The 25000-nt window shown below is 37.1% G+C and overlaps 1 protein-coding gene across 9 annotated transcripts in view; it reads right to left on the minus strand.

The window, feature by feature from the left end:
• sw (short wing) overlaps positions 1-23866 on the minus strand; it is a 171389-nt gene extending 147523 nt beyond the window's left edge. For 4 of the 9 annotated variants that reach the window (XM_068360732.1, XM_068360730.1, XM_068360731.1 and 1 more), the window contains exon 1: positions 23638-23864. In XM_068360732.1, coding sequence (XP_068216833.1) covers positions 23638-23739 — 102 coding nt within the window. In that variant the 5' untranslated portion in view covers positions 23740-23864. Of the gene's footprint in view, positions 1-23447; positions 23572-23637 lie in introns of those variants that run through there. The other 5 variants (XM_068360733.1, XM_068360724.1, XM_068360691.1 and 2 more) reach the window with 4 other exon arrangements.
• Positions 23867-25000: the final 1134 nt, after the last annotated feature.

A 25000-nucleotide genomic window follows, 5' to 3' on the forward strand; every position in this document is an offset into this window, starting at 1 on the left:
TAAACTTTCAAAATTTATTTTTAAAATAGAAGAGAAACCGCAGATTGTTCACAAACGTTTTCTTTTCATAAGTAATTACATATCACAAATACATTTAAAGGTTTAAAGGCCACTCATGAATGACAGAAGCAAGGGCCAGTGACATTGCCCTATCAAGCAGGACAATGCCCTACAGACTCACCATACATACATATGATCAGCACCCAAGCCCCCTCTCCCCCCAAGCTAGGAGGCAAAGAGGGCCAGGCAATGGCTGCTGATGATTCAGCAGATATACCTATAGGCTCCCCCAAAACCCGCATCCTTAGCTCACAGGGATGGTGAGGTTGCAGCGAACAAAGAAACTCGTGATACTAAAACAGATATACAGTTAATTATAATAGTCATACCTTCTCCATCATGTCTCAATACTTCACATTACTTCAGAAGTTTTTTTTTTAATCTACGACCAAATAGTGAAATGATATTTCTAATTATTATTATTAGTATTTGCTAAGCTATAACCCTAGTGGAAAAAACAGGATCTTATAAGCCCAGGGGCTCCAACAGGAAAAATAGCCCAGTGAGGAAAGGAATCATGGAAAAATAAAACATTTCAGGAACAGTAACATTAAAATAAACATTTCCTATTTAAACTATAAAAAATTTAACAAAACAAAAGGAAGAGAAATAAGATAGAATAGTGTGCCTGAGTGTACCCTCAAGCAAGAGAACTCTCATCCAAGATAGTGGAAGACCATGGTACAGAGGCTATGGCACTACCCAAGACTAGAGAACAATGGTTTTATTTTGGAGTATCCTTCTCCTAGAAGAGCTGCTTACCATAGCTAAAGTCTCTTCTGCCCTTACCAAGAGAAAAGTAGCCACTGAACAACTACAGTGCAGTAGTCAACCCCTTGGGTGAAGAATTGTTTGGTAATCTCAAGTGTTGTCACGTGTATGAGGACAGAGAAGAATAGGTAAAGAATAGGCCAGACTATTCGGTGTATGTGTAGGCAAAGGGGAAATGAACCGTAACCAGAGAGAAGGATCCAATGTAGTACTGTCTGGCCAGTCAAAGGACCCTAAAACTCTCTAGCGGTAGTATCTCAACGGGTGGCTGGTGCCCTGGCCAACCTACTACCTACCTACGTAATTGAATCGGTACAACTTGAAAAGTTCAAAATTTCAGAGATGCAGAGAATATTTTTATTTTTATGCTGAACAGGTTTACATTGGTCTCTGTGGTTTATATATGAAATAACTATTCCAACGTTGTTATTATTCTTAAAATATTCTATATCAACTGTTCATCATTACATCTCTTATAGTTTATTTCTTTATTTACTTTCCCCACTGTTGAAGCCCTTGGGTTTATAGCATCCTGCTTTTCCAACTAGGGTTGTAGCTTAGCTAGTAATAACAACATTTGCTGAAAGAGTAGTTGAATTCCTATTCTTGATCAGCATCAATGGCATTTGATTTGAATGATGAGGGGGAAATCACATATGCAATGATTAGCATCTTGAAGCATCTCAACGTAGCAATTGTTATCACATAAGCTCAGCTTCAACATAATTCAATCAAGATTGCATTCTTACACATTATTTTTAACACAAACACGCTGAATGTAAACCTGATTGGATACAAAAACCGATAGTGCTATCAATGTGATAACGATAAAGAGCGCAATAGTATGACTATGTTATTACTTGCTAAGCTACAACCCTAGTTGGAAAAGCAGGATGCTACGAGTCCAGGGACCCCAACTGGGAAAATAGCCCAGTGAGGGAAGGAAGCAAGGAAATATAAAACATTTTAAGAAGTGACAACATTAAAATAAACATTTCCTATATAAACTATATATATATATATATATATATATATATATATATATATATATATATATATATATACAACAAAACAAGAGAATGAGAAATTAGATAGAATAGTGTGCCCAAGTGTACCCTCAAGCAAGAGAACTCTAACCCAAGACAGTGGATGACCATGGTACAGAGCCTATGGCACTACCAAAGACTAGAGAACAATGGTTTGAATGAATGAATGAATGAATGAATGATCTAAAGTTCTCTGGAATTGTTCAAATGAATGATTTAAAGTTCCCTGGCATCCTGACATCGAAGGTCATTGACGCCGATATCGTCTATTATAAATAAAGATTAAAAGAATATTTAATTAATACCAGAAAAGTAAATATATTATAGACGTTAAATAGCCATAAGAAGACCTGCTTCCGATATAAATTTAAAAATGCCTCTAGTATTGTACGACACATCATGTCCAAGGATCTTGGCAAGGATGAACCTGCCATCTTCACCCGGAGCCTCAAACTGATTTCTATTTCTTACTGTGCTATAAGTGGGGCATTCGGTCAATAAATGCCTCACTGTCAAGGGTATCAAACAGTCGTCGCAATATGGTTGGTGTTGGCCAGCCAGCAGAAACTCATGTGTCATCCGAGTGTGACCAATGCGGAGACGACAAAGATTAGTCTCCCATTTTCGGGGCATCCCATTATACCTCCAAGGGGATATAACAATCGCAATTGCTCTCATCTCATTTTCGGTTAAACTATCCCAATGTTGTTGCCAATTGTTATACATAGAATTTTTATTTGTTGGTAGAACAATGGTTTGATTTTAGAGTGTCCTCCTAGGAGAGCGGCTTACCATAGCTAAATGGTAATCTGTGTTATCAGGTGTATGAGAACAGAGGAGAATCTGTAAATAATAGGCCATACTATTCGGTTTATGTGTAGGCAAAAGGAAAAAGAAACTTAAACAGATAGAGGGATCCAATGTAGTACTGTCTGAACAGTCAAATTACCCCAGTCTGTTTTAAACTTCAGTGCAAAGGTTCCTAAACCTAGGTGATAACTGATGCCAAAATACATAAACATAATTTTCAATATGTAAATACTTCAAAACTGCAATTACACGTCGAAGAGGTAATCGCACATTGGAACTTGTAAAACGAACGCTTGCCGGATCTGGGTAGCAATAGCGATAAGGAGCGAAGAGTTTCAGCAGACATTACACAGAAACAGCGAAGCTTCGAGCTTTTGGCAAAATGACTGCGACAGATTTTACGTTTTTTTTTTTTTTTTTTTTTCACGCCACATCAAAATCGGCTGTGGTGGATCACTATAGAACAAAATCTACAGACCTACTGAGAAGGCCTTGCTAGAAAACCTAACTCCAGAGACTGCGAGATGTCTTACTGGTTTTCATAATGACATTCTTGTGGGTGTAACAAAAAAAAAAAGGATGAATTTAACAACTGCATAGTCAATTGAAGTTATTAACAAGATGAACTATACCTATAAAGGGTCTCAAATTGGGAAATAACAGTATTAAGCTATTCTAAAACACCGTGAGCACCAAGCCAATGGAAATAAGGTACTGTATCCAAGTTAAAGATAAAACAGTAAAAGAAAGACTGCATCTCCATGATGAATATCTTTCCGCAATATGGCATACAATACTTAAGAGTGATTTTTGTTCACTTTCTATATCAGAGAAGGTTAAATTTTAACATCACTATCAGTGCCCAGTTCCATTGCTTCTCCACCATGGATCATTATCTTTGTCATCATAACTACTATAATGACATATGTATATATATGTATATACATATATTATGGCATACAATACTTAAGAGTGATTTTTTGTTCACTTTCTATATCAGAGAAGGTTAAATTTTAACATCACTATCAGTGCCCAGTTCCATTGCTTCTCCACCATGGATCATTATCTTTGTCATCATAACTACTATAATGACATATGTATATATATATGTATATTTACATATATATATATATATAATAACTATATATATATGTATATACATAAATATACATATATATATATATATATATATATATATATATACATATATATATATATATATGCCCCCTGTGGCCGCGGGGGCATAAAACAATTAGAATAGCGCCAACGTTATCCCTGCGTGTCGTAAGAGGCGACTAAAAGGGACGGGACGAGGGGGCTGGGAACCCCCTCTCCTGTATAAAAAATCCTGTGAGACAGCAACAAAGAGATGGAGCTGGGGGGAGAGTGACTGCTCCCCGCACTCTAGTTTTGGGGGTGTTTGAATGTGCGTGGATGTAGTACGATAGAGAGTAAAAGATGTGAGATTGGAAGTATGTTTAGAAGTAGAAGGATGGATGTATTGGCCTTGTGTGAGACAAAGATGAAAGGAAAGGGTGAAGTGATGTTTGGTGAAATGTCTGGTAGAGTGTCTGGGATTGAAAGGGGAAGAGCGAGAGAGGGTGTGGCTTTATTGCTGAGTGAATGGATGACAGGTCAAGTAGTGGAATGGAAGGAGATATCATCTAGGTTAATGTGGGTAAGGGTTAGGTTGGGTAGGGAATGTTGGGCGTTTGTCAGTGCGTATGGGCCAGGTAGTGAGAAAAGTGAAGAAGAGCGGAATGAGTTCTGGAATGACTTAACTAGGTGTGTAGAAGGACTGGGTAGAAGGAATTATGTAGTTGTTATGGGTGACTTAAATGCTAGAGTGGGTGCTGGAGAGGTAGAAGGTGTAATTGGGAAGTATGGCGTACCAGGTGAAAATGAGAGTGGCGAGAGACTGGTAGATATGTGTGTTGAACAAGAGATGGTAATAAGTGCTAGCTTTTTTAAAAAGAAAGATAAAAATAAGTATACATGGGTAAGAGTGGCAAATGGAAGAGTAGTAGAAAGGGCATTGATGGATTATGTGTTGATAACTAAAAGAATGTTTGGAAGATTGAAAGACGTGCACGTGTTTAGGGGTATGGCTAATGGTATGTCTGATCATTTTTTGGTGGAAGGAAAAATTAGTTGTAGCAAAAGAGTGGGGGAATAGAGTAGGTGGATGTAAAAGGGAGCTAGTGAGGGTTGAAGAGCTAATAAAACCGGGGGTAAAAAGTAAATATCAGGAAAGGTTGAAAATGGCATATGACGAGGTGAGAGTAAGAGAAACTGGTAATTTAGAGGAGGAGTGGAAGTTAGCAAAAGAAAATTTTGTTGGGATTGCAAGTGATGTATGTGGCAAGAAGGTTGTTGGAGGCAGCATGAGGAAGGGCAGTGAATGGTGGAATGAAGGAGTGAAGGCAAAAGTGGAAGAGAAAAAGAGGGCTTTTGAAGAATGGCTGCAGAGTAATAGTATAGAGAAGTATGAAAAATATAGAGAGCAAAAGGTGGAAGTAAAGCGCAAGGTACGTGAGGCAAAGAGGGCAGCTGACCTGAGGTGGGGTCAGGGACTGGGTCAGTCATATGAAGAGAATAAGAAGAAGTTTTGGAAAGAAGTGAAGAGAGTAAGGAAGGCCGGCGCAAGAATTGAAGAGACAGTGAAAGATGGAAATGGAAGGTTGTTAAAAGGAGAGGAGGCAAGGAAAAGGTGGGCGGAATATTTTGAAAGTTTGCTGAATGTTGAGGATGATAGGGCGGCAGATATAATTGCTGTTCCAGGTGTTGAGGTGCCAGTGATGGGAGATGAGAATGAGAGAGAGATTACAATAGAGGAAGTGAGGAGAGCACTAGATGAAACGAGAGTAGGAAAAGCATCTGGAATGGATGGTGTGAAAGCTGAGATGTTGAAGGAAGGGGGTGTGACTGTACTTGAATGGTTGGTGAGATTGTTTAATGTGTGTTTTGTGTTGTCAATGGTACCAGTAGATTGGATCTGTGCATGTATTGTACCACTATATAAGGGTAAGGGAGATGTGCATGAGTGTTGTAATTCAAGAGGTATTAGTTTGTTGAGTGTAGTTGGAAAAGTGTATGGTAGAGTGCTGATTAATAGGATTAAGGATAAAACAGAGAATGCAATCTTGGAAGTACAGGGTGGTTTTAGAAGAGGTAGGGGTTGTATGAATCAGATTTTTACAGTTAGGCAGATATGCGAGAAATACTTAGCAAAAGGTAAGGAGGTGTATGTTGCGTTTATGGATCTGGAGAAAGCATATGATAGAGTTGATAGGGAAGCAATGTGGAATGTGATGAGGTTATATGGAGTTGGTGGAAGGTTGTTGCAAGCAGTGAAAAGTTTCTACAAAGGTAGTAAAGCATGTGTTAGAATAGGAAATGAAGTGAGCGATTGGTTTCCGGTGAGAGTGGGGCTGAGACAGGGATGTGTGATGTCACCGTGGTTGTTTAACTTGTATGTTGATGGAGTGGTGAGAGAGGTGAATGCTCGAGTGCTTGGACGAGGATTAAAACTGGTAGGCGAGAATGATCAAGAATGGGAGGTAAATCAGCTGTTGTTTGCGGATGATACTGTACTGGTAGCAGACACAGAAGAGAAGCTTGACCGACTAGTGACAGAATTTGGAAGGGTGTGTGAGAGAAGGAAGTTGAGAGTTAATGTGGGTAAAAGTAAGGTTATGAGATGTACGAGAAGGGAAGGTGGTGCGAGGTTGAATGTCATGTTGAATGGAGAGTTACTTGAGGAGGTGGATCAGTTTAAGTACTTGGGGTCTGTTGTTGCAGCAAATGGTGGAGTGGAAGCAGATGTACGTCAGAGAGTGAATGAAGGTTGCAAAGTGTTGGGGGCAGTTAAGGGAGTAGTAAAAAATAGAGGGTTGGGCATGAATGTAAAGAGAGTTCTATATGAGAAAGTGATTGTACCAACTGTGATGTATGGATCGGAGTTGTGGGGAATGAAAGTGATGGAGAGACAGAAATTGAATGTGTTTGAGATGAAGTGTCTGAGGAGTATGGCTGGTGTATCTCGAGTAGATAGGGTTAGGAACGAAGTGGTGAGGGTGAGAACAGGTGTAAGAAATGAGTTAGCGGCTACAGTGGATATGAATGTGTTGAGGTGGTTTGGCCATGTTGAGAGAATGGAAAATGGCTGTCTGCTAAAGAAGGTGATGAATGCAAGAGTTAATGGGAGAAGTACAAGAGGAAGGCCAAGGTTTGGGTGGATGGATGGTGTGAAGAAAGCTCTGGGTGATAGGAGGATAGATGTGAGAGAGGCAAGAGAGCGTGCTAGAAATAGAAATGAATGGCGAGCGATTGTGACGCAGTTCCGGTAGGCCCTGCTGCTTCCTCCGGTGCCTTAGATGACCGCGGAGGTAGCAGCAGTAGGGGACTCAGCAGTATGAAGCTTCATCTGTGGTGGAAATGTGGGAGGTTGGGCTGTGGCACCCTAGCAGTACCAGCTGAACTCGGCTGAGTCCCTGGTTAGGCTGGAGGAATGTAGAGAGTAGAGGTCCCCTTTTTTGTTTTGTTTCTTGTTGTTGTCGGCTACCCCCCAAAATTGGGGGAAGTGCCTTTGGTATATGTATGTATGTATATATATATATATATATATATATATATATATATATATATATATATATATACTCATTGTTCCTTAATAACTTTCTAATAGTTAATAACGCACCAGATTTCAGATCTCAGCATTAATTTGACTGAATAAATTAACTATTACCACAAATTTTTTATTTATATCAAACAAAATCATACTGCTAGACTGGATTGGAATTATGAACTTAAGACCACAAGACATAGCAATTCACGACCCATGTGAACTGGGGGCAAACCTCACAACAGTTGCATGCCCACCACAATGATTACCAGAGATTGAATAAGTTTTTCTTCCCTCAGTTTCACACAGCAAGCATTTTGATTTGCAACAATAATAAAACCATTACTCTTACTAATATTTAATATTTAACTTTCCAAACTATTCCCTACCAAGGTTAGCTAGCTAACTGCCAGCATTCTTCTTTCACCCACCTTTCTTACCAGCTAAAAACACTAACTAGAGGGGCACAGACCTCCGCCACAGCAGCTTATTTGACCTTATACTCGACCTTGACCTTATGTACTAATCGACGTGGATTTCTATAAAATCAAATATGAACCAAGTTTAAAGTCTCTGTGACATGGATATCCATACTTTTGGCTCATTACGCGATATGGACGTATTGCTCGTCCATGACCTTGACTTTTGACCTTTCAAAATTTAAAAATTTCCAGCTCTTTACATAAGTTTGAAATCTTTGCAAGTTTCATTACCTTACGATTAAAATGGTGGCTGTATAGTTGATGACCGGAATTTGACCTTTTACATGACCTTGACCTTAACATGTATTAACTGGAGTGGATTTCCATACACTCTAATATGAACCAAGTTTGAAGTCTCTGTGACAAGGATGTCCTAACTTATGCTCGATTACGTGATACGGAAATTTTGCTCGTGCATGACCTTGACCTTTGACCTCCCTAAATTTAAACATCTCCAGCTCTAAACGCAAGTTTAAAATCCCTGCAAGTCTCATTACTTTACGATTAAAATTATGGTCGTATGGTTGATGACCGGAATTTAACTTTTGGCCTGGCCTGACCTTGACTTGACCTTTGACCTCAACATGCATTAATTGGCATGGATTTTCATACACTCAAAGATGAGCCAAGTTTGAAGACTGACAAGGATGTCCAAACAGAAGGCTGATTACATAGACATTTGGCTTGACCATGACTTTGACCTTCCAAAATTTAATCCTTTCCAGCTTTTTACATAACAGTTAATCCCTGCAAGTTTCGTTACGATTAAAATTGTGGCCTGGAAGGTGTTCACTAACAAATACACACACACAAACATGGGTCAAGACATAATCTTTATCGTTGGTGAAGGTAATTAAAATTTGAGATATGCAACTACTTTGATAAAATTAGGAACTGTTAACTCTTTTCTTCCTCTCCCTCTCATATTACACATATATATATATATATATATATATATATATATATATATATATATATGTATATGTGTGTATATATATATATATATATATATATATATATATATATAATGTCACATTTAGGAGAGGGAGTAGTCATACCCTTGTAAGAGGGAGTACCCCGAGAAGTACACAAGGAAACCACACTCCCAAAAATTATCCAACCACCAAGTTGTAGTTAGAAAAGGAATAGGGGTGTTAAGGGTTGAATCGGTGAGTGTGCATATTATCTAATATTTTGAGTCATTTTTTGACGTCTCCGGGTACCCGTGTAATAATTCATATCATCTTCTCTGCCTTCAGCTTTTCCCATTTCTATATGAGGTCGCTGTTTCTAGTAAGCCTTCTCCATCTTCCTCTCCCTTGTATATTCTCTTAGACCCCTTTCCTTCGTGTCATTAAATAATTCATCTTTCCACCTGAACTAGGCCTTCCCACCCTTCTTCTGCCCTCCAACTACATGTCCATAACCCCTTAACATACGTATTCATCTTCTCTCCTATTGACATGACCAATCCATTTCAGTCTTCTTTCTTGGGATTTCTTTTGAAACCTCTAATACTTTAACTGTCCCCTTGATCAATTCATTCTAGATCTTATGTTTTTATGACACCACATACCCACCTTTGCCTTCTCATCTCGGCCACATCCATTTTTCTTTCTTGCTATTTCTTTATTAGCCAAGTCTCACTCCCAACAGAGCATAGCTGGTCTAGCAACGCCTTTATCAATCTTTCCTTTAACCTCTGCACTGATCCTCCTATCCCAAAGGATCCCTGATGACTTTCTCCATTTCATCCATGCACACTGAATCATATGACTGACATCTGCATCTAGGTTTCCATTTTCCCTCAACAGAACTAAGATATTTGAAGGAACTAACCCTCTTTGTCTTCTTGACCTAATCCCCCTGTTCCCTACCATTCCTCTCCACATAGTGTATTCTGTCTTTGTTTTTCAAATTTTTGAGCCTCAACTCCCAAGTTCTTCTCTCCATCTTTCAGCTCGAATTGGACACCTTAATCTCTTGTTAGATCAGTCGGCAAAATGTCATCAGCAAAAACTGCACTCCAAGGCACCTCTTCTCTAACTTCCGATGTTATAACATCCATCATAATATCAAACACGGAGGGACTAGGGGTTAGATTATGCTAGTAGTCTCCATCTTGAGCTAATTCAATACTTCGCTTATTATCTCCCACTTGAAGCTTCGTAGTTCTCAGCCATGTACAGTAAGTCTGGGTCTTCTCACTACTCTAGTGCCTCGTGGAGCCCAGTTAAACATTTGGTGAAATAATCTCTCTCGAGGAGTGCGAACAGCATGCTCAAACCATCTCCACCTACCCCTCGCCATGATCTCATCCACATATGGCACTCGAGTAATCTTCAGAGTTTCATTTCTAATCCTGTCCTGCCATTCAATTCCCAATATTCTTCTGAGGGCTTTGTTCTCAAATCTGCTAAATCTGTTGGATATTGTTTCATTGTCATACCACGACTCGTGTAGATACAGTAACACAGATCTCACTAAACTGATATATAGTTTGATTTTTATATGTAATTTCAGGGGATTTGATTTCCAAATTTTACTTAACCTAGCCATTGTCTGACTTGCTTTTTTCAATCTTTCACTAAACTCCAATTTTAAAGACACTGCATTGAAGATCATAGTTCCTAAATACTTGAGTGATTCTACCTCATTAATCCTTTCTACTTCCCATAATAATTCATCTCCCATTACATACTCCGTTCTCATCATCTCTGTCTTTTTTCTATTTATCTTGAGCCCAACCTCGTGTGATATTTCATGAATTCTGGTAGGGAGCCATTACAAATTCTGTGGTGTTCTAATAAGGACAGCATCATCAGCATACTCTAGGTCAGCTAATCATTTCCTATTGCCAATCCAGTCCAATCCTTCTCCACCATCTCCAACTGTTCTATGCATTACAATGTATGCATTACAATGTATATGTGTTTGGGGGGGGGGGCCAGAGGTTTGCTTGAAGTCTTTGGAGACTAGTTACTCTTATCATCAAATCCAAGAAAAGCTCGTGCTTGACTGGGTTCGTCGAAATACTTGCAAGCAGGACTGAGATAACATTTTTCTGAGGGATTTTTAGAAAATGTTAACCTTTGGGTAGGGTTATGGTTAAAAAGTACTCAGCAAATTAAGTGGAAACTTATAAAGTTGGTAAGTATGTACTGATGGTAACTCGAACCAAAAACACACCTGACCCCGAAAAGATTTTAATATAACTGGTTTGACCTTCTTCCCGAATTGCATCTTGGAAGTTTAATTTAATATTGATTTGGTTTGATAAAAGAAATAACGACAAACACGATTCAGCAATGCCACAAGATATGCAATTAAAATAGTTACTTCAATCATCTTTCAAAATATGAGAAAATAAAATCAATCAACACACTTCATTTTAAAAGAACTTTGGGATAATTCAACTGAGACCAACTGTCAATAAGGGGTGTAAACAAACAATCAATAATCAGAAAATTTAACTATTTATATCAACTGAGGATTATCGCACTGTTTAGGATGACTTGCCTGTTCTCTGCCAGCAATATTACTTCATTATAAGCATTGACAGACGTTTACACTCCAATTATATCAGATTAGAACTATGCTCATTTTTTTAATGAGGCGCATTTGCACTGGCTCGCAGAGGTGCCCTTTTGGCTCGGAAAAGTTTCCTGCTATCTAATTGGTTAGAATCCTCCTGTCTAACCAATCAGCGATCAGGAAACTTTTCCGAGCTAAAAGGGCACCCCTACGAGTCGGTGTAAATCTGCCTCGCTAAAAAGAATTGACTATAGCTTGAATTTTAATGTCTCGAATAAGAAAATGTCATAGACGTAATCCAGACAGCACACAGGAATAATGAACGGATATTAAGTAGTAGGATATAACGCTGATGCAGCTAGGGACTTGAAGGAACACTGAAAAGACCCTTAATTAATGCCTACAGGGAACAGTGTGACTTGAACTGACGGCATTAACCTCATGGTGGAGGATGAGTTCTGATAAGATTCCTTTGATTAGATTTAAGGAGGTAGAGTGCCTAGCACTGATGGAGTTTTGCAATCTTCCAAACTCGATGTTAACATAGTTGTTGTTGTTATTATTATTATTATTATTGTTGTTATTATTATTATTATTATTATTATTATTATTATTATTATTACTTGCTTAGCTACAACCCTAGTTGGAAAAACAGGATACTATAAGCCCAGGGGCTCCAACACGGAAAATAACCCAGTGAGGAAAGGAAACAATGAAAAATAAAATATTTCTAAAAACCGTAACATTCAAATAAATATTTCCTATACAACTATAAAAACTTAAACAAAACAAGAGAAAGACAAATACGATAGAATAGTGTGCCCTAGTGCACCCTCAAGCAAGAGAACTCTAACCCAAGAAAGTGAAAGACCATGGTATGGAAGGACCACGAAATTGGCAAAAATATTTTCATGAATTTGTTGTTATCAGGTTAACATCACAATTTAATAATTAAATCTCAGAAATATGATCACTGGGCATGCCAGGTATTTATAATTAAAATTTGTCAAATTCATTTTTGCTTTCACGCTGACCTTTTTTTTTAAACCATCAGGGGAAAAATTAAAAGGCAGTATTTTTCTCTGGTTTTGATGAAACATAAGAGATACTGCAGGTACCTTTGGGACCACCCATTCCAGGATGATTGATCAGTTAATCAAGTAACATCAATTCCAGGATGATTGATCAGTTGAAAAGTAACATCAATTCCAGGATGATTGGTCAGTTGAAAAGTAACATCAATTCCAGGATGATTGGTCAGTTGAAAAGTAACATCAATTCCAGGATGATTGGTCAGTTGAAAAGTAACATCAATTCCAGGATGATTGGTCAGTTGAAAAGTAACATCAATTCCAGGATGATTGGTCAGTTGAAAAGTAACATCAATTCCAGGATGATTGGTCAGTTGAAAAGTAACATCAATTCCAGGATGATTGGTCAGTTGAAAAGTAACATCAATTCCAGGATGATTGGTCAGTTGAAAAGTAACATCAATTCCAGGATGATTGGTCAGTTGAAAAGTAACATCAATTCCAGGATGATTGGTCAGTTGAAAAGTAACATCAATTCCAGGATGATTGGTCAGTTGAAAAGTAACATCAATTCCAGGATGATTGATCAGTTGAAAAGTAACATCAATTCCAGGATGATTGATCAGTTAATCAAGTAACATCAATTCCAGGATGATTGGTCAGTTGAAAAGTAACATCAATTCCAGGATGATTGATCAGTTGAAAAGTAACATCAATTCCAGGATGATTGGTCAGTTGAAAAGTAACATCAATTCCAGGATGATTGATCAGTTGAAAAGTAACATCAATTCCAGGATGATTGGTCAGTTGAAAAGTAACATCAATTCCAGGATGATTGATCAGTTAAAAAGTAACATCAATTCCAGGATGATTGATCAGTTAACAAGTAACATCAATTCCAGGATGATTGATCAGTTAATAAGTTAACATAAATTTTCTCTGGTTAAGACAAAACTTGTGGTTAAGTTGTAAAATATTCATCTTAAAATATCTTTCTACAAATATTTTCACTTTGGAAATGTTTCAAGACTTACTTACATATATTTTACGTTTCTGCCAGGCAGCTTTCCCTGATTTTGATAAAACTTGGTAGGTAACTATTTTGGGGTTGGTGATTACTCACTGTGACCTTGACCTACTTTACAAATTATGAGGTAACGAAGCATTGCAATTCAATTCTGCTGGAGGGTGGTATTCATTTTAACCATATTTCCAAAAGCTAAATGTCAATTTAAATTTATCATTATTATTATTTTTATTAATACTTGCTAAGCTACAACCCTAGTTGGAAAAGCAGGATGCTATAAACCCAGGGGCTCCAACAGGGAAAATAGCCCAGTGAGGAAAGGAAAAAGGGAAAAATTCAATATTTTAAGAAGAGTAACATTAAATATTTCCTATATGCACTATATAAACTTTAACAAAACAAGAAGAGAAATTAGATAGAATAACGTGCCCTAGTGTACCCTCAAGTAAGAGAACTCTAACCCAAGACAGTGGAAGATCATGGTACAGGGGCTATGGCACTACCCAAGACTAAGAACATTGATTTGATTTTGGAGTGTCCTTCTCCTAGAAGAGCTGCTTACCACAGCTAAAGAGTCTCTTCTACCCTTACCAAGAGAAAAGTAGCCAATGCAGTTGAAAAGTACCTAAACAAAACTAGCATCTATTTTCCTTATCAGCAAGACTTATTGTATTTTCCTTGCACTGAGTGCTATTATCAGTTTGCAGATTCTTTACAGAATTACTTATTGTAAATATGCATGCTCCTAACTGAATCCCACTGTATGTTTAAAACATACAGTATACAGAAGTTACTTGTAAAATGACTACATAAAGGGGTCGACAAAGGTGGTGGAAATATCAAAGAATGTGCAGGAAGGGAGGCTGAGATGGTATGGACACCTGATGAGGAGAGATGAGGACCACGTTGGGAGACATACTATGGAGACGGAGGTTCAAGGAAGAAGAAGAGGAGGGACACCAAGAAAGAGATGGAGGGACTGCGTGAGAGGAGACTTACAGGAGAAGGAAGGGGATTGATGAGGCAGAAGCGCAGAATAGAAAAAGATAGAAACAGCTCATCCGCAACGGCGACCCCATATAAAAATGGGAACCAGCTGGGAAGAAGACTTGTAAAATACAATCAACAATGGTGGCAATGCTGTATAATGAATAAGAGCCAGAAATGACTGAATCAGGGTCAGGGCTAGAGAAGCAAGCGTGCTCTCTCACTCTGAATTTACTTTGCTCTGCTTGAATTTCATTGGTATACAGTACAACTTTTCATTACTTATAAAGGTAAGCACTGTAGTCTTGGAAAGAAGTTAACACAAAAAGCTTAGCTTACATGGAAATATTTTATTAGTAGTAGTATTATTACATACTAGGCTATAACCCTAGTTGGAAAAGCAAGATGCTATAAGCCCATGGGCTCCAACAGTGAAAAATAGCCAAGTGAGGAAAGGAAACAAGGAAATAAACTACAAGAGAAAAATAAACAATCAAAATAAAATAATTCAAGAAGAGTAACATAAAATTAGAACTCTAATCCAATGACACTACCCAAGACTGGAGAACAATGGTTTGATTTTGGAGTATCCTCCTCCTAAAAGAGGTGCTTACTTTAGCTAAAGTCTCTTCTACCCTTATCAAAAAGAAAGTAGCCACTCAACAATTACAGTGCAGCAATTAACCCCTTGAGCGAAAAAGAATTGCTTGGTAATTTCAGTGTTGTCAAGTGTGAGGACAGAGGAGAAAAAAATAATCCGGACTATTTGGTGTACATAGAGGCAAAGGAAAATCAAGCCGTCACCAGAGAGAGAGAGAGAGAGAGAGAGAGAGATTCACTGTAGTACTGTCTGGCCAGTCAAAGGATCCAATAACTCTCACGGTAGTATCTCAACGGGTGGGAATTCATTGCAGTTCATATCGATCAGTGTGAACCTTTCAAATACACTCCCAATATGTCTCCTCAATATTCTACTTAAGGAGACATGGAGATGGAAGACTACAAAAATATATATGCAAAGGCCAATGATCACAGCCAAGAAACTGTACATTAAAGTTATTTCCTCATTTTCTTTCCTCCCTGGGCTAAAGTTACCTGTTGGAGCCCTTGGGTTTATAGCATCCTGCTTTTCAAACTAGGGTTGTAGCTTAGCTAATAATAATAATAATAATAATAATAATAATAATAATAATAATAATAACATAAATGGATGCTAGATTTGTTTAGGTACTTTTCAACTGCATTGGCTACTTTCCCTACTTACCTTGAGCAGGGACCGAGAGCAAATGGACAAATCTATAACTGAATGAGAGTTAAGGTAAACGTGAATTAAGCAGCTGTGCTAAAGATTTCCTTTACCTATCATATACAGTAACCATCAATAGGGTATTTTTAGCATTAAAGTCATCCAATAATAAAAATGGTGTAAGAAATTTGTAAACCTGGTGTTGGGATCAATAATATCTAGTTGCCAATTTTCAGATACAGTACTGTATATCCAAGATGTGATCTAGTGTATGTTCCAAGTATTGTGTAAGGTCTTTTTTATCAATATAAACCTAATATCGTCACCCTCATAAACTAACTGCTTAAGTCATTTTCTCCACTTGTTGGGAAATAAAAAAAAACCTTCTCATTTCCTAATTCTTTATATCATTTTCTTGATCTTCAATTCACAAATTCTTCTGTTAAGAATTTGTGAATTGAAACTCAAGACAATGATATAAAGAATTAGGAAATGAGAAGGTTTTTTATTGATTTCCCAACAAGTGGAGAAAATGACTTAAGCAGTTAGTTTATGAGGGTGACGATATGACAGATGGACCTATGAATAATAAAACTTAAGTTTCTTTCTTCTGGTTGTTAGGTGGTCTAAGTAAGCTATACCTGTATTGTAACAGACCAGAATTGTAAGATCTACTGCAAATTTCAGTTTCCTTAGACCAATTACCTTACTATCTGAGTCCTTGAATGATATCTACTGTATTTTGGTCACTATATGCAATGTAGCAACATATCCTCTGAACAGCTGACATTACTTTGGTTTTAATCTGTTGCCTAAGTTTATTTGGAGGCTTGTTACATATGGCACATGGTCTTGATATAAATAATTTGTCTAAGGTACATTTGGTATACAGTTAATTCTAATAGTCATGACTTCTCCATTATGAGGCCCAATACTACACAGTATTCTAGAAGTTTTATTCAAGCTTTGACCAAGCTGTGGAATGATCTTCCTAATCAGGTAGTTGAATCGGTAGAGCAAATGTTTTATTTATGTTGAAAAGGCTGACATAAGTCTTTTATAGTTTATATATGAAAGATCTGTTTTAGTGGTGTTGTTCTTATAATATCTTATACTATTGTTCATACCTTCTCTTATAGTTTGTTTATTTCCTCATTTTCTTTCCCCACAGGGCTAAAGTTACCTGTTGAAGCCCTTGGGCTTATAGCATTCTGCTTTTCAAACTAGGGTTGTAGCTTAGCTAGTAATAATAATAATAATAATAATAATAATAATAATAATAATAAGTGTTTTTTTTTTTTTTTATTTGCCTTTGCCTTAAGTGAATGACGAAACAGAGCCATTGGCCTTACTAATGTAACAGCACAAAGTAAATTTGATTGAGAGCCCCCATATCTTTAAATGAGGGGAGTGAGGGTAATCTCTTTTGAACCTTTTCCGAGTTATGTTCCAGTTTAATTGCAGCAGAGATTGACACACACCTTTGTCCCATGGGTAATGGGTGTGAATGAGACAGAGGCCCTACACTTGGGAGGTGATACTCCTTGCTTTAAAAGCAAAGCATCCGAGCATCTGCCTTATAGGAGAGCACACGGCCCATAGAAGAACAAGTACCAGACTCGGGTGGTTGTGTCACTACCAAAGGGGTCAGATGATCCACACAGACCTTTGTGGTAGTATGGATTCCCATAGTACTGTATATAGAAAGTATTGGAAATGGGTGCTAAACACGTTTGAATAGGCAAGTTGCTGGTTGCCATGGCCCAAATGTAATTATTTCCGTTAGTTGTGTGTTTCGAAACATGCGATTTTCCATTTATACGAGGTCATTGATTGACCAAATTCTCGCATAATTCGGGACCTTACTGTAGTTGGGGTTACAGGATTTAGAACCCTAGCATATCGCTTAGGTAATTTTATTTGGCATGACCAATGCTTAGTGTACATGGTCACCTTCACCTATATTTAATATGACTGCCTTTTCATATAAAAATTCTTCCATATTCTATCAATAGTTTATGACTGTGCAAACAGTTACAAGTATTACACTTTGGAACAACATAAACACTCCTCCTGTCCAGGATAAGAACAATTATTGCACATTTTTAAGTTCTTCCAATTTTGAGATGAGTGGTCAAACTTGAAACTTTAAAGTGTACAGTACTACAGGCTTAGGATGGAAGGATCATCCTCAAATGTCAGAATTATCATATTACTGGATCAGAATTATAATACTATCTATCCTGTACTGTACATATATCTGATTTACCTTCCATACAAATGATTTGTTTCTAAAACTTTGTTCTTCATAGTAGTCCCGTCAAGGATTAAATCTCATAAATAAATTCAAGTAAGGTCTAATCTCTTCTATGACTTTATATGATTTATAATTACAGTATACTTATTTCCTTCGCTGTTGTAAAAAGCCACATACAGTAGAACGTTTAACAGTTAAATCGAAAGGTTTGTAATTATATGCTGTGAGTTCTGAGATGTAACTGGAGCCTACTCAGAGGGTTTATAGATATCCCAGTTTCCGAGCATCCTGTCAATCAAAGCTCCTTTAAATGCTGATTTGCAGTTAAGGTTAGTGCCATTAGAGCTGGCTACGGATACATTTTTTATAAGAATTAAAATTTACAGAGTTCTACCCTATAAAAACAAACTTTTAAAGGGCAAGTTATCAATATTTTTCAAGTTTAGTTTTCACCAAAAAAACACCCAGTTGTGCCATGGCTCTATTACATAATGACTGTTTTAGTAACCAGAGGAATATAGCACCATGAGCTGAGGTCTCAAAGCACAGTAGAAAGTTTATCATCATTCTGTGAAAATTCTTAAGAAGGCTAAATATAGTGCATTTGGATCTTGTATAAACCTATAAAACTTGAGGTAGACAATAAAGAAGATGAGGGGGGGGGGGGGGAAATCCGCCAGTCATATATACCAGGGCATACCAAGTCTATCTGAAATGCTATTGGGAAAAGTTGAATAGTAGAAAAAGGAAGAACTGGCCTCTAAGGTGAAGTTGAGGAAAACTACTATAAGTTAAGATGCAAAACTGAATACAAATGCCACTCTTAGGCTACAATTATAGAGGAATTCTGGACAGCGCAAAGCTGCTCCTTGCCAAGTAAAACCATGAGTACTATGTTAGGTTAGGGAACGTAATATTAGGTCGTAACTAACTTCATTCAGATGCTACACTTATTGTAATAAATATTAAAGCAAATCTACCAATAATCAGTTGGGACCCAGTGTTCTAGTTTAGTTTAGAATATATTGCTAAATGACATTGACCACATATCTATAATTTTATTTTTATGATTGTTGCTTATTACACAAATGAGCCATCAAACCTGACTCACATTAGCTTTCTGCTATCTTACCATTTTTATTACTGTCCCCCATAAATTTTAAATATAATGATAGTGGAAAATATATTAGATTACACCAACAATGATATTATCAAACAAATATAACAAGACCAGCAGCTAAAAAAATTATATGGTTAACATGTTTGGTTTAAAATTATTTTATCATTTTGTCTTTGCCTACACCTATACCTATCAGTCTGGCCTATTCTTTCCACATTCTCTCCTGTCCTCAAACACCTGACAACACAGAGATTACCAAATAATGTTTCTTCGCTCAAGGGGTTAACTACTGTAATGTAGTTATTCAGGGGCTACTTTCGTCTTGGTAAGGGTAGAAGATATGGTAAGCAGCTCTACTAAGAGAAGGACACTCCAAAATCAAACCACTGTTCTCTGGTCTTGGGTAGTGCCACAGCCTCTGTACCATGGCCTTCCACTGTCTTGGATTAAAGTTCTCTTGTTTGAGGGTACACTCGGGCACGCGGTTCTATCTTATTTCTCTTCCTATTGGGATTTTTTTTAAGTTTCTATAGTTTATATGTATATGAAAGATCTAATTTAATGTTGTGACTGTTCTTAAAATATTTCATTTTGATTGCTTATTACGTCTCTTGCATTTGATTTATTCTCTTGTTTCCTTTCTTCACTGGGATATTTTTTCCTGCTGGGGCCCTTAGGCTTATACCATCTTGCTTTTCCAACTAGGGTTAAAGCTTAGCTTGTAATAATAATAATAATAATAATAATAATAATAATAATAATAATAATAATAATAATAATAATAATAATTACAATATCACCAAAACTAGGAACCAAGGATTTTGGGACAATCTACATCCGTAGGTAATTTGTAACATACAAATAGCTTCTTCTGGCTTAGTGCTAATTAAGTGAATACACTTTCAGAAACCTTAGGAAAAGAAATGCCCATTTATCAGCTAGACATCTCAATTACAGCCAATGAGGTTGTTGGCTAAGCGAGGATTTAGTAGCCCAGTTAGGGTAAACTCCATTATTGCCTATACTGAACTAAATTTAATCAAGTACATACCAATGTACTGTTCTTCATAATTTACAGTGTTCCAATGGATATAAATAAAAGTAGAATTGCTACAGGGGTATTTCATCAAATCTATCATTGAAATTAATTTGAAAATGAAGGCATGTGATTGTCGGTCTTCTTGAGGATATGAACATCTTTGTTAGAGCCAATTTGAAGACCCTGACACACAGATCGATGATGATAATAATTCAGAAAGGAACTGGAACAATACTTAGTGCACTGTACATAAATGTGAAAAAAAAATATAGGGTATAGAGAAACAGCTTATCTTAAAGAGCTGGGTCTCTGATCCAACTCTTAGACATCACATATTTTTACACCCAGAGTCCATTTGGAAAAGTACTTTACTTTCCCACAAACACAGATCCACCTACCAGAATCAGTTGGGTGTTGGGCATTTTGTACTTTTTTCTTAAAAGAATGTGAAGGAAAGTATGTACTATAATAACTTTCATATTTACTAATAAAAATAAGGAAGAGTACATACACTAAGTTATGATATTTCAAAAGGTATCAGTAACTTATTGGACATGGTATTTTTTAATACTTATGGGACTTCTGTATGATATTTTTCTATAAGGGTAAGGCCAAACCAGATGTATCAAGCATTGAAGTGCATTGTATCTTATATGAGTGGCCACACCAGATAAGAAGGAAGGCTTGACCCTCTGCAGTTGCCCCAGAGTAATTTAACTAGTTTTAAAACGTTGTGGCAGTTCCCAGCGTCTTCATCCAAGACCACACAATTTGCTATCGCATATAACAGCATATTTGCAAAGCATGATGCAGTGGAAGATGACGTTTCTGGTGTGGCTGTGTCACTCTGTCGCTGCTTTGCTACCCATTTCGTGCCTCTACCTTGATGTTTGCCATATCCAGTGTGGCATCCCCCTTACAGCCTGAACCAATCAAAACATCACATACTATTTTGCACAATCCAAACATTTTTTGGACATTCACCAGTTTGGGAAATTAACTGTACCTTTTCTCTCTCTCTTTCATTGATAAGAGGATACATGAACTACCAAATACTGTATAGTGGGACCTCAGCCTTTGAAATGAAGATTTAGGGTAAGACAATTAACACTTTGTACATTAAAAGCAAAGGGTGATTTTCCATGCAGCTGTAAAATTGGCTGTGAAATCATGCTAGCCCTTCTATGAAAAATCAAGTGATGATCAACAGTTATAAAGCTGTCATGATAAAACCTGGCAAACTAGGTAGGAATAGGCAGAACCCTCTCAATTATCCTAGTTGCATTTCATGATCTATACATATTAATAAGACTGTTGCCTATAACACAAGAATTACAGTTCAGTTAAGGCAGTGTTAATGGTCATACTGTATAGGATCCCTCCATTTCCCTAAATTTTTACAGCCCCCGCATAAATAGAAAATTGGACAATAGGCAGCTGGTAACTAGTTTTGTTTTATTTTATTTTCACAGCATCAAAAAATTGTGGAAATTAAAATTTCTTACATGTACAGTACTCAGAAACCTTTGAAAAATAAAAAACTTGACAACATTCTTAATTATAAATTTGTGAATTCTTCCATTAAACATTTGCCATGAATGACAAAGACTAGAATATCGCATTTTGAAATGCTGCTATGTGAATGAAGGATGGGTTACAGAAGGGCGTGGCTCATGCCCATAGTCGTGTTAGGTGAGGGTACCTTGGGCTAAAGTATATACTGTATATCCCATTATTTTTAATAACATTATAAGCAAATCACAACAGGAGATGCAGTCGGCTGTGGGATAGAAAATGGGGGGGGAGAATGTAGTTCATTGGGACAGGCATCAACTACCTTATTACTTGTCAATTCAATTTTATTTATGATAAAGTTGTTGTTTATCTTGGTCTGAAATACAATAATATGAAGCTAGTTTTACAATTTAAGAAACATGATTTAGTGTTACATGTCAGGAGTGAACCTGGTTGGAAAGCAAGCACAGGGTTGAGACTTAGTCTTAGGGTAGGCTAAGGATTTGGCAGTCTAAGGGACATAGCCCCCGGGAAGTAAGTAGGTACTGCTATGGCTCCAAGGTTAAGTTAGGTATGGAACCTCAGGTTAGGTGGTGTTTGTTTCCTTATAAAGTGTGGTTTTTCAGTCATAACTTTTGAAATTTTACTCAAAGTCTGCCCAAACGAACTACAAAGCCTTAAAAACTGGAATTGAAAATAACGATTTCTCTTTCCGATCGGCAACTGTCCTCAAAACTATACTCGTACCGGAACATTTTTCATCGGTGGATACAGGTCAATTCAGCTCAATGTGATTTTACCAAATCAAAGCAAGGGATGTATGTATGATAGCGGCCACCTGTATGTATGATTACGGCCGGCTAAGAATACGGCTGTCTAAGGGGGATTGCAGTCATAAGGTAAGTATGTAAGGATACGGCTTGTAGGATAAATTAGGTGGGGAAGGTTAGGTTAGGTAGAGTTCTTGTGTAGAGGTTTTGCGGAAAAAAGGGACAAACACCTGGCAAATTTGAAGAAAATTCCCATTATCCATGCAAGCAGGAGAAACTGACCGCTGATACTCAAAAGTTCGAAAAGCGCTATGATTTAACCAAATTAATAACACTTAACCTTACCAATGGCGACATGTCCTTATCGCAGGAATGGACACTTGCTGTGAGTCACCCAAGTTATCTCTATTTGGACTAGTTGGCTGATGTACTAACTGTCCTACAAAATACCCAATTATGTTTTAAGAATTTGGAGCCTATGTATATCAGCGGACAGTTCCTTCCGTGTGGATTAAAAATGGACATCAACTAACCTAAACTTTCCCCCCTAACCTAACCTTTAAGCCATGTCCTTACCTACTTACCTACAAGGGGGGGGGGGGGGGGTAACGCCCCCTACGACCCCCTTACACTGCTGTATTCTAAGTTAGCTGTAATCAAACATACGGCAGGTTGCTATCATACATACACCCTAGGAATTTCATAACCAAATCTAAGTTCATTTCATAATATATCTACCTACAGTAATACATGAAACTATGCATCCCTATTTTGCTAGTATTAAACCATGATGTTTCACACTAGTACAGAGTGAAAATGTATTAATTTTCCATTTTTGACAACAAGGGTATGGGGCTTGACAGGATCTACCGGTGAGTACCAGGTAGTGCCTGACTCGGGTTACATTATCGCCTACCCTACGTAACCTACCCGAAGGGGGATAGGCTACCTTGCAGAGGGTACGTTAACCTTTGGAAACTAAGCAAATCCGGTCCAACTTTACCGCAAAACCTGGATCGTTTATAAAAACTCACAAATACGTTGAATTGCCTGGATACTAATCATACACAAATCGACAAAACATCAAAGGAAATTTCCAAAATACGCAAATGACCTAGAGTTTCGTACCGAAATCCGTAGGCCTGACAGCTGTTTGCCGCGTCGGTCGCCTTGCTTATTTAAGTTTAAAACGTCAATTATCATGACATAAACCTGATCTGGTCTGGAACAAACTTCAAAACAGTGTTAATGTCGATGATGATGATCGAACGATAGGAAAAACAAGGTCTACACACAGCTGCAGGGAAAGAAACCTTACCTCTTTCTGTTCCTTTTCTCTCTTTCTCCTCTCCTTTTCTTCCCGCAAGGCCATTAATTTGGCCTTTTTCCTTTCCAACTCAGCCTTCCGGTCAGCCATCATGACGGCAATTGAATATCACTCACTATACGAAACGATACGAATAAATTTATATACATAAGAAAGAGGTAGTTGGAGGTGAAGCCCCTACCATGACATTTGCCCGTGACTCATCAACTCAGGCCGCGTTCAATATCTTAAAGACACCACTTGACAAAAGTACGTTCAATAGCCTTTCGTGTAAACTTCATATTTTGTGAATGAACTAGATATTAACATGACATATTTAAACTGATATTGTAAGCATTAAGTAAATTTAGACTTATGATATTTGATAGTCTTCTTTAAAGAGTTATTGTGTGTAAAGTGATATTTATAGTGGCTACTTTCCTTCCTTTCTAGCGTTCGTGAAATTTTAATGAACACGCCACAACTAACCCACCCATGTCAATATAAAGAGGTTGTGTTTCTGTTAATATTATGAATCGAATTTATACATAAAACGATGTTCAGTTATTGTACAGTGTTGGTGTGAGTAATAAACAGTTATGTGATTTTAATATGGCATTATATACTTAATACTACGACCATGTTTTCTATTTTTAGAAGCATTACAAGCTAAAGAGAATGTGCGTTGAACCGGGATAATCAAATATCTCACTTCTAACGTACTGTTACGCTATTCATATCCTCTATCTCTCAAGATAGAGATATTCTTTCACTGTGCGTAAAAAATATGAAGACATGAATTAATCAATATATATCAATTCGTTTATCGATATCATTAACAAATCATTGAAAGTCTCGACTGTGTTGTGTCTATCGAAGAACTAATAAGGCTGTAAAATTAGTTTTTACTAATTAAATAAATAATTCTTATTTTAAACAAAAAACGATGGAAAGTTCATGAAATATAGAAATAGCTTACAAATAGATAGATAAAACGAGTAAGGGGGTGATGAATGGAGTATTATTGATTTAAAAGCTCAAGATAGAGACAACTGGCCCTTTGCATCAACAGCCGTAGGATATGATTATGATTATTATTATTATTATTATTATTATTATTATTATTATTATTATTATTATTATTATCTACTCTAAAACCCTAGTTGGAGAAGCAAGATGCTATAAGCCCAAGGGCTCCAACAGGGAAAAATAGTCCAGTGAGGAAGGAAAATAAATGATCGATGAGAAAAAATTAACAATGAAATATTTAAAAAACAGTAACAACATCAAAACAGATATATCATATATAAAAATGCGTATGTCGGCCTCTTCAACATAAAAAAAAAAAAAAAAAAAAAAAACATTTGCTGCAAGT

Source organism: Palaemon carinicauda, chromosome 37 (assembly GCF_036898095.1).
Source record: "Palaemon carinicauda isolate YSFRI2023 chromosome 37, ASM3689809v2, whole genome shotgun sequence".
Lineage (NCBI taxonomy): Eukaryota > Metazoa > Arthropoda > Malacostraca > Decapoda > Palaemonidae > Palaemon > Palaemon carinicauda.